This window comes from Sus scrofa, chromosome 6 (genome assembly GCF_054392235.1).
Source record: "Sus scrofa isolate SSC_HxYL_T2T_F1_AM1 chromosome 6, Sscrofa_HxYL_maternal_Yorkshire_Landrace_v2.0, whole genome shotgun sequence".
NCBI classification, from domain to species: Eukaryota; Metazoa; Chordata; class Mammalia; order Artiodactyla; family Suidae; genus Sus; species Sus scrofa.
The window spans coordinates 64,682,495-64,693,240 of NC_139388.1; the positions used below are offsets into that span (position 1 = coordinate 64,682,495).

The window sequence follows — 10,746 nt, forward strand, 5'->3', positions numbered from 1 at the left end:
AATCTGTTGTCCCCCCCCTTCTCCCCACTGGTAATCACACCTTGTTCTCTATGTGTACGACTCTGTTTTGTTGTATTTGTTCGTTTGATTTGTTTAGATTCCACAGTAAGGGAAAGCATACGGTGTGTGGCTTCCTCTGAATGATGTCACTAAGCATAATACTCGCCAAGCCCATTCATGTTGCTACAAATGGCAGGACTGCGTGCTTTTTATGGCTGAGTAGTATTCCCCTGTAATGGTTAGAGCTGCACCAGAGGTCAGATGGGGGTTGCAGGAAGGCCCACAGATCTGGGGGCGACGCCTTGCGTGTGTTGGCCCTGCAGGCTGGAGGCGTGTGAGCTGACCTCGGGTTGCTGTGAGGCCCTCTCCTCCGCCCTCTCTGGCAGTGAGCACCTGACGAGCCTGAACTTGATGCAGAATAATTTCAGTCTTGGAGGAATGACAAAGCTGTGCTCAGCCTTCGCACAGCCCACCTGTGATCTACAGATGCTTGGGTAAGTCCACAGGGATGGCACTGGCCTCTTTAGCCTGCTGTGAGGGGCAGGCACCTGTAAAACCTCAGGGCGGCATGTGCCACCTCTGGGTTCCCTTGCAAGGCACTTGTAGCCTGTGAGAAACACGCTATTTCTTTCACAACAAGAGGAGGCTTCAGTCCCCCGATGGGGTGTCCAGGAATTTTGAGGAAGAGAGAAATGTCAGAAGCAAATCCCCAGAGTGTTGAGGCCCCTTTCTGCCTCCCCAGGCTGTGGAAATGGCAGTATCCCGCTCAAATGAGAAGGCTTCTGGAGGAGCTGCAGCGACTCAAGCCACAGATGGTTATTGGTGACCATTGGTATTCTTTTGCTGAAGATGACAGATACTGGTGGAAAAACTGAACCCAAGGAAGCCCTCCTACCCACACCCATTCTGATGGAGGAAACTTAAAATCTGTCTTCCGGGGCCAGCTCTGCCCAGTTCTTCCTCAAAGGAGGGCAATGAGTTCCAGTTCACAAAAAGCTCTCAGAGACAGTGATACTCACGTGTCCACTTGACCTTGGTCACTGCATGTGTCTCTGATGCAGGTGTGATCTTCAAGTCATGCCCTCAGTACGTATGAGACATCTGTCCTACCCAGGGGCTTGGGAAGAGAATCAAATAAACACTAAGCATTTGGAAAAAGCATTAGGTCACCGTCCTGATCATTGGGGGTGTGGCACTAAAGCCCTGGACGTACTCAGTCATTAAAAAAAGAACAAAATATTGCCATCTGCAGCAACATGGTTACAACTAGAGATTCTCATGCTAAGGGAAGCCCGAAAGAGAAATAGCATATGACATCACTCACACGTGGAGTCTAAAATATGGCACAAATGAGCCTATCGTCATAAACAGACCCACAAACATAGAGAACAGACTTGTGGTTGCCAAGGGGGAGGCGGGAGGGAGTGGGATGGACCTGGAGTTGGGGGATAGTAGATAGAAACTATGCCATTTCGAAGAGAAAAGCAATGACATCCTGGTGTACAGCACAGAGAACTCTATCCAGTCTCCTGGGATAGACCATGAGGGGAAAAAAACTGTCAAAAATTATGTATAGGGAGTTCCCTAGTGGTTCAGGGGGGTAAGGACCTGGCATTGTCACTGCAGCGGCTTGGGTTGTGGCTGTGGCACGGGTTCAGTCTCTGGCCTGAGAACTTCCACATGCAGCAGATGCAGGAATAAAAAAAGATGAGTGGTTTCCATGGGCTGAGAGAGTCGAGCAGGTGAAGCGCAGTGTTTTCAGGGGGGTGAGACAACTCTGCTTGGTACCATAATGACAGATGGCTGTTACTACACTTTTGCCCAAGCCTACGGAATGTACCACCACCAAGAATGAGCCCCCAGGTGAGCTCTAGGCTCTGGGGGATGAGGAGGGGTCCGTGTAGGTTTAATTGTAGCAAATGTCCTGCTCTGGTGTGTGGGAAGTGGGGGTCCGCTGGGCGGGGGAGGCTGTGCGTGGGGGTGGGAAGGTTGTATGAGGAGCCTCTGCCTTCTGCCCGACTTTGCCATGAGCCCAGAGTGACTCGAAAAAAGAAAGTCGACTTAAAAAAGTATAGCTGCAGAGGTCCTAAATTCTTGGTGAAAACAAATAGTAGAGTCTGGGCTCCTGTGGCCTGGGTATGCCCGTGTCTGCCAAATTTATTTTCTTCAGTTCTTTTCCCCACATCATTAGGGACCATGATTGAAAGCTGAGGGCGGGGGGAGAGGGAGAGAGAAGAATCCAGAAAGCTAATTTTTAAAAAGCTCCTTCTGCGACTGTTAGGGACTAAATGCTGGTGCCCTCCCTACCTACATATACTGAAGTCCCACCATCAACATGATGGCCTTGGGAGGTGCAGCCTTTGGGGGTGATTCAGATTGGGTAAGGTCATGAGGAGGTCACTTAGACTTTTCTATAAAGGAGAAAATGTAATGCAGTCTAGGATATTTTACTGTTAATTTTTTGTTTTGGGGTGGGGGTGGTTACGTAAATCTCGGCCACACCTGTGGCATGTGAAAGTTCCTGGGGTGGGGATCGAACCCATGCCACAGCAGCGACCCAAGCCACAGCGGTGACACCAGCTCCCTAGCCTGCTGTGCCACAAGAGAACTCTTTTGTTACTTTTCGGTGAAACAATTTTACCAAGTATAAAAAATGGTTAGTTTACACTGTGTGCATTTTGCTTCAATAAACAAAAAACAGGCTCTAGTGCAGACCTATGTATTAAGTGATAAGCTGAATGATAGACTGTACTACTTACTCTTCATCCTAAAATGTCATCCTTTCACAACGCCGAGCTGTTCTCAAGAATCCAGATGGCGGTGGCAGAGACCAGCATTTTCCTAGAGGCCCCTGTCCCCCTCGGAGCAGGGAGTTCCCGTGCCAGGTTGCTGAGAGCATTTCTGCATGGCAGAGTCGACACCCAGAAGGCTGTGGCTAAACTGTCCTGGATTTACCTAACACTGGGGAATGCAGCTGAGGAGAGGGAGGGGCCCTGAGCTCCAAGACCAGACAGGCAGGTGGAGAAGCTGTGGGACTAGATGGGGCTCTGGGCAGCTTTTCCATCCCACTGGGAACCACCGTACAGCAACAGATCTTGGGCAGGTGGCTTCACGTAACAAATACACAAAATCTGGAGCTCCCTGGTGGCCTAGAAGGTTAAGGACCTGACATTGTCACTGCTGTGGTGCGGATTCAGTCTCTGGCCCAGGAACTTCTGCATGCCACAGGTGCAGCCAAAAAAAAAAAAAAGAAAGAAGAAAAAGGTACACAGATGACAGATATAGATACGGAGATAGGCACATACATACAAACACAGGCAAGTGGCAGAACAGAGTGCGTGTTCCGCTCTCATTCGACGGATTAGTTTTAAAGGCACTCATGTGTCACTGAGGGTCGAAAAGGACCGTGTCGGATGAGGGAGGCACGTGGAGGAATAAGAAATCTGGGAACCGCTGCAAGAGATGCACTAAGCAACCTCTTCCTCCGGGTCTCTATTCTCCTGTTAAAAATCTCATTTGTGACCAAATGTATCCGCTCCTGACACAGATCCCCTAGCACAGCCACAATCGGTCCTAATTGCTTCATCCATCAAAACTGTCTTTTCTCTTTGCTCACTGGCGGCCGCATCTATTTGACAGGCGTTCCATGGACTACAGCCCCGTGTTGAGTGTGGGCATTCAGGTCACGCTGTTAAGCTCTGCGACCTACTAGCTGGGAGAGTCTAGGGAAAACCAGCTCCCCTCAGCCTCTGCTTCCTTATCTGTAAAGGGTAAGGTGTGCTACGCCTCATGAGATGCGAGGGGGCTTTAGAAGTGACGCCTGTGGCTGGAAGCTGGGCTCCACGACCCACGCGCTGGCGGTGAGCTCTGTCCGTGGTGCTGAAGGACCTGACCGGGGGCTGAGGAGGTGGGGGATGTGTGGATAGACTTCCCCCCCATCAGGCAGGAGAGGAAGGGAAATCGAAGGGGCCAGAAAAAAACCGCTCCCCCCCCCGCCCCAACCTCCTTGGGAGTAAGGGAAAGGAAAAGGCGAGTGAGGAATAACACGACTACACAGAGACACACATGCACATACACAATACAAAGACACAGAGACACACGTTCGCACACACACGCTCACACACACCACAGTCACTTCTCTCAGGATGACCTGCAGCTCCCCAGCCCCAAGACGCTCTATGAATGGCAGGTGTCCTGACCACCCAAGTTCAGGCGATGTGGGGCGGTATGGCCAACCCCCGAGCTCCACCTCCACAGCGAAACCCCCCGAAGGAAAACAAAAGAGTGTGTTCGAAACTTGGCCCCTACCATGTGCCCAGCACTGTTCTCTGCACTAGGAGACTTCTGACCCCAGGCACCCGTCTTCCCCGGAACCAACACCCTCCGGGACACACTTGGGGACCTTCGCGAAGTGACTTGCTGCCTCCCATCCGTCGGTTTGCCCGTGAAGACGGGGGCGGGGCTGGGCGCTGAATCCGACATGCACCCCCTCGTGCCAGTTCATGCCTGAGACAGCAGCCAGCAGAGCCACAAGTGGGTGGAGGTTCCGGAAAAGACTCCCCCAGCTGCCCTCGGGAGCAAGTCCCTCGTCACCCCCAGCACCTGTGCGCTTCCTGTGCCCCTTAGGTAAGAGCCCTGAGGGGATCACCAAAAACCACACTCTTTGGGTTGGAATTGGCCGATCCCACCCTGGCCCAGCAACCCGCAAAGCATTCCCACCGCGGACCCTAACAAAGGAAAGAGCCCAGGTCCTGCCTCTCTGTCTGCACCCTTTGACCTCCCCCATCCCACCCCCCTGCTGCTTCCCCTGGACCTGGGAGTTTTCAGCTGCTCTAGTTCAGTTTCTCTCTTGGTCTATTGATGAGCCTTGCCTCCTATCTGGCGCCTTGTCCTCCACTTTAAAAGCACTCCTTCGTTCCCTGGTGGTCTAGGGGTTAGGACTCAGCACGTTCACCGCTGCAGCCCAGCTTCAGTCCAAGCCCTGGTCTCAGAACTGAGCCCTCACATCAAGCCGCTGCATGCTGCAGGGGAAAAAAAAAAAATTAAAGCATTCCCTTAACAGAGTCACAGCGTGGGGACACATGGCAGACATATACCCTCCCAGAGAAACACTGCCTTCAGCCTGAGAAGCCAGTTGGTAGTGAAGCCCCTTTCTCTCTCCCCACATCTATCTGGCTTCCAGGCCCTTGAGACCCCACCTCTCAGAACAACTGTCCATTCCACCCTCCCACCACAGGCTCTTGGCAGAATCCGCCCGGCCATCCTCACGGGAGGCAAGCTCCAGGGGGCAGACTGCGCCTGTGTTGTCTATGATGCATCCCTGCAGTGGAAGAAGCACCAGCGTTGGGGCTTTGGGTTCAGATCTCAGTTCTGCCCCTTTGCAAACTGCGGTCTTTGGCAAACTGCACTGTCTCCTGGTACAGGCAGACCTCATTTTACTGTGCTTGAAAGATACTGCAATTTTCTTTTGACCATGCCCTCGGCCTGTGGAAGTTCCCAGGCCCAGCATTGAGCGTGTACCACAGCAGTGACCCAAGCTGCTGCAGTGACACCACCAGATCCTTAGCCTGCTGTGCCCCAAGAGAACTCCAGACATTGCAGTTCTCACCAACGGGAGGTCTGCGGCAACCCTGCATGGAATCTGTCGGTGCCATTTCTCCAGCAGCATTTGCTGACTTCATGTCTCTGGCTCACATTTTGGTGATTCTAGCCCTGTCTCTAACTTCATCATTATGTCTGTGATGCTGAGCTGTGACCCGTGAGCTGTGGCATTATGGCCACGACTCATCAAAGGCTCAGATGACAGCATTTTGTAAACACTAAGGTACTTTTTAATTGAGGTATGTGTGTTGTTTTTCAAACATAAGGCTACTGCACACTTAAGAGACTACAGAATAGTGTACAACATATAACTTTCTCTGTCTTTTTTGGCCGCCCCCAGGCATATGGAGTTCTTGAGCCAGGGATCAGATCCAACCCGCAGTCTCAACCTAAGCCACCACGACAGCAATGCCAGATCCTTAACCCACTGTGCCAGGCTGGGGATCGAACCTGCACCCCAGAGCTCCCAAGGTGCCGTCGATCCCGTTGCACCACAGCAGGAACTCCACATAACTTTTATATCCATTGGAAAACCAAAAAAAAAATTTGTGCGACTCGCTTTATTGCAATATTCACTTTATTGCCGTGGCCTGGAACTGAGCCCACAATACCCCCAAGGTATGTCTGTACCGGTTTCACCAGCAAAGGTCTTTGTGCCAACATCAGCAATAAAGAAACAACTGCAAATGTACTTCCCACTCCTGCTACCACTGTGGGTCACGAGGTTGGAGAGCTGGCCCACGTTGCTTGCCCTGGACTTAATCGCCTTCACAGTGGGGGAGCAGCTGCTAGAGAGAATTATGCCAAGGACGCAGGGGCAAGTTCCCTGAGAAAAGCACATGCATTTCTTTCTTTGCCTGAATGCACCAAGCATCTGATGAGTATTTGTTGGGCGAATGAGGGAGAGGTGAGCGAATGAATACACGAGACACGAGGCTCCGCCGGACGTCGAGTGCCTGGTCCAGGGGAGGCTGGGGTTTTTCCAGTGCTGTCCACCCGCACGGCTGGAATTCCACTGCTCGTTCCCAGTGGAAATAGTACACTGTCAAGACACTGAGGATCCCTGGGGGCAGGTCCCAGGCATCTGCCTGCTCCGCAATGCCCCCTTCACCCTTATGTCAGTCAAAGCGCAAGAGCGGGGATCCGAACGCAGAGCAGGGGTTCCCGTTTCCCCTCCATTCCCAGTGGAGAGATAGCTGGGCTTCCTTCAGCATCAGGAGTCTGTTTATTCTGGAACACCAGGCCTCTCACCAGGGCGTCATCAAAATCACCAAGACAAAAATGGATACCAAGGAGCTCACGTGCAGATGAGAAAGCGACTCACAGACTTTGAAAACAAACTTAGGGTTACCAAAGGGGACAGGTGGGGCAGGGGTCTGGGACTGGTAGATGCACACTGAGGTACATGGGATGACTGGCCAACAGAGGCCTGCTGTAAAGCTCAGAGGCGTCCACCCAATATTCTGCGATCATCTATAAGGAAAAAGAATCTGAGAGAGAATGGATGTGTGTGCATGGATCCCCGAGTCACTTTGCTGCACAGCAGACAGGATCACAGCCTTGTCCATCAACTCCACCTCCATAAACCTTTTTTAAAAAACAAATCACCAGGACAGCTCATCACCGGGCACGTTCTCAGGCCCTACCCTCGACGTGAGGGATCGGAATCCAGGAAGGCGGTGGGGGGGGGGGTTCTTCTCAGGAATCTGCATTTTTAACAAGTGCTTGAAGATGGCTGGACCTGACTCACTGGCAGACCCCTGGCTACTGTGGGCACTGCAGCCTTCCCCGGTTTTCACGCAGTTTATCCCAATGAAAATCTTCCACCTCCAGGACCAACTCCATCATCAGAGAGGGAGCCCCACAATGCCTCAGGTCTGTCACTTAAAGACCCTGCTTGGGGGTCCTGTAACCAGGCACAATGATACCCCTACCTCTGGGTTGTTTAGGGGTGTCACTCTGAAAGTCACACACACACACACACACACACGCCTCTGGCCAATTTTCTCATGCAACATGTTGCCAGAACTTCTGATTGTTCCAAGAGAAGCCAGAAATCTAGATTTTTTAACATAAACTCTTCCAATTTTTTTTTTTTTTTTTTTTTTGTCTTTCGTCTTTTGTCTTTTGTCTTTTGTTGTTGTTGTTGCTATTTCTTGGGCCGCTCCCGCGGCATATGGAGGTTCCCAGGCTAGGGGTCAAATCAGAGCTGTAGCCACCAGCCTACGCCAGAGCCACAGCAACGCGGGATCCGAGCCGCGTCTGCAACCTACACCACAGCTCACAGCAACGCCGGATCGTTAACCCACTGAGCAAGGGCAGGGATCGAACCCGCAACCTCATGGTTCCTAGTCGGATTCGTTAACCACTGCGCCACGACGGGAACTTCCAAACTCTTCCAATTTTAAATTCTGGTTCAAGATCACAAAAAGGAGGCCAATTTACTGATGTGAGCCTCCAAAACCTTGATCTTCTCATTTTACTTTTTTTTTTTCCAGCTTCCCTGAGGTTTTGCACCTGACAAACTGTAGTGGATATTTAGAGTGTGCACTGCGGTGCTTTGAAATATGTATACCCTCTGAAAGGGTTTCCCTGTCTTGTTAATTAACACAGCCATCAGCGCACGTATTTTTCTAAGTCGCCTTATTTTTTCTATTTTTAAATTTTCACTTGCATATGTACTTATGTACTGGAAAGAACATAATGCTCTTTAATCGATCCCAAAAACAGCATTGGAAACTGAAGGTTGCTGTTGACCAAAATCGGCCACACACGTGTTTCGGTTGGTTCCCTCGGGGCTTTAAAAAAAAAATTTTGGGAGTTCCTGTCGTGGCGCAGTGGTTAACGAATCCGACTAGGAACCATGAGGCTGCGGGTTCGGTCCCTGCCCTTGCTCAGTGGGTTAACGATCCGGCGTTGCCGTGCGCTACGGTGTAGGTTGCAGACGCGGCTCGGATCCCGCGTTGCTGTGGCTCTGGCGTAGGCCGGTGGCTACAGCTCCGATTCAACCCCTAGCCTGGGAACCTCCATATGCCGCGGGAGCGGCCCAAGAAATAGCAACAACAACAACAACAAAAGAGAAAAAGACAAAAAAAAAATTTGAGTCAGATGCCAATATTTTAAGCAATTGGGGAGTTCCCATTTTAAAAACTCTAACTTCAGATAGCTATCTCCTGAAAAAGCAGAAGACCTGGCAATCTGGTCCACGTTCCAAGGAGCAGCAGCTGCAGACAGGGGCGGCCTCTCTCTGGCCACCGGCCCTCGAGCATACCCTTCTCCCAGACCCGGGAGAAGCTGAGCTGGAGGTTCGCAGGGGAGCCTCTTAGGGGGGCCAGGGGGGCAGAAACACGCGGGCACCACGGTGAAGTGATGCCGGAAACTAACCACGTGGCAGGATGGCCAGGAAAAGCAGGATTTCCTGCAGGAGGGAAGGGGCGTGCTCACTCCTAGAATAGACACGGTCACCCCTCCCACGTTGATGGTGGTGCTCGGAGAACTCCAAGTACACTCAACCGAAGTACCCCATTTTCAAGCAAGGCAATGGCCACTTGTTTTTCTGAGCTACAGTCACACCCAAGATGTTTAAATATATCCTCCTGGAGTCACGTCCCCACCCACCAGGTGGCCGTCCATGACCACGGTTTTGAAGCCCTCGTTCTCCAGGTGAGACCCTGAGGCCCCAAAGGGGACAGGGTCACGAGCTGCTCAAGGACAGCAGAGCGCCGGGGCAAGATTCAGGGCTCAAAGTGGAAACTGCGCTTCCTCCTTCAACGGCCCCTCTGCTAGGAACCCCCTCTTCCTGCAGAGGCAGAGGGGACATGGAGTCCGGCCACAGCCCTTCAGCCAAGCTGAGAACCCCTTGGCAGGGCCCTTCCTCCCTCAGGACATCCGCCTGCAGCCTCCCAAGATCCTAGGAACATAGTCCCCAGGACTCCAGCGGTGGGTCCCCAGACACTGGAGGTGGCAGCAGAGAGCCCCAACCTGAGGACTGACCTGCAGGTAGTCCTCGCCTCCCAGGACTGCTCCAAGGACTCCAGAGACGAGGTCCACCTGGCCCTTAGCGCAGAGTCCAGAAAATGGCAAGCGCCAGAAAACACCTCCCATGCCCTTGTTCCCACCCCCACCCACGCCCACCCAGCCCCCCCAGCAAGCTCGCCTGTCAGATGGTGGAATCCGTCTTCCTTCTCTGCGGTACACTGGGAATCAGCAGCAGGCCAGGCACATTTCCAGCCTCCTCTGCAGTGAGATGTGACGCCCCCACTGTGGGATTTGAGCAGGGGGGGAGACTGATGCAGTTTCCAGGCCCAGTCTTCCAAGCGGTGGGATGCAGGAAGGGGCTGCAGGGGCTGGTGGGGGACACAGATGAAAGCTGGAAGGTGAGCTGCCTACCAGCAGGTGGGGACCCGCCTGTGTACCTCCAGCTTCCTCGCCTCGCTGCCCACTGTGGGATTCCTTTTAAAAAGTGCAGTGGGAGGGCCTTCTCTGAACAACCGCCCCAGGTCCTCGCAAGCCTGTCCATACGCCAGCCTGGACACACGGTGGCCACTCTGCTAGGGCCCAGCCCACTGCCAGCGACCTGGCCGGGCCACCCTTCCAGGACAACACCCAGTTTGACCAGGCAGCTGCTCAGCCGGCTGCTTCTCTCCAGACACCTGGCCCGTGGCCGGTCCCCCACCCCGAGCAGCAACTGCCCGGTGGGGAGCGCCCCGTTTATTTACCCTCCAGCCCTTCTCCCTCCGGAACTCAAGAACCACGCACAGCAGGGACAATTGGATAGTGCCATTTATTGCCCCCGCACCCCTCCTTCAACCGCGCCCAGAGCAGGGAAGAGACCGGACCCCATTCTCTGAGGGGTACGCTCGGGACATGGACTAGTTCCGCTCCTGCACGCCTCTGCGGCTCCGGGTCCAGGAGGGGAGGAAGGGCTGGGGCCAGGGAAAGGATGGCACCCGCAGGGGAGAAGAGAAAATAATAGGTGGGCGGGGCCGGGGAAGGTACGATTCAAAGAAAATTCTACAAGGAAAAAGGACCCCTCTTCCCTCCCTCTCTGGGGCCCCTCTGGTAGAAGGGGTCAGATTGCTCGCCATCCTCGCAACACCCCCAGTCGGTGGGGGAAGAGAAAGGGGAAAAAGGTCTTTCGCTCAT

General features: G+C 53.1%; 1 protein-coding gene across 3 annotated transcripts in view; it reads left to right on the forward strand.

Moving 5' to 3' along the window:
* The window catches only part of NLRP5 (NLR family pyrin domain containing 5), a 37,517-nt gene extending 36,356 nt beyond the window's left edge, over positions 1 to 1,161 (forward strand). For all 3 annotated transcript variants that reach the window (XM_005664875.4, XM_084962181.1, XM_084962180.1), the window contains exons 11-12: positions 324 to 494; positions 743 to 1,161. In XM_005664875.4, the coding sequence (XP_005664932.1) occupies positions 324 to 494; positions 743 to 875 (304 nt within the window). In that variant the 3' untranslated portion in view covers positions 876 to 1,161. The remainder of the gene's footprint in view (positions 1 to 323; positions 495 to 742) is intronic.
* Positions 1,162 to 10,746: the final 9,585 nt, after the last annotated feature.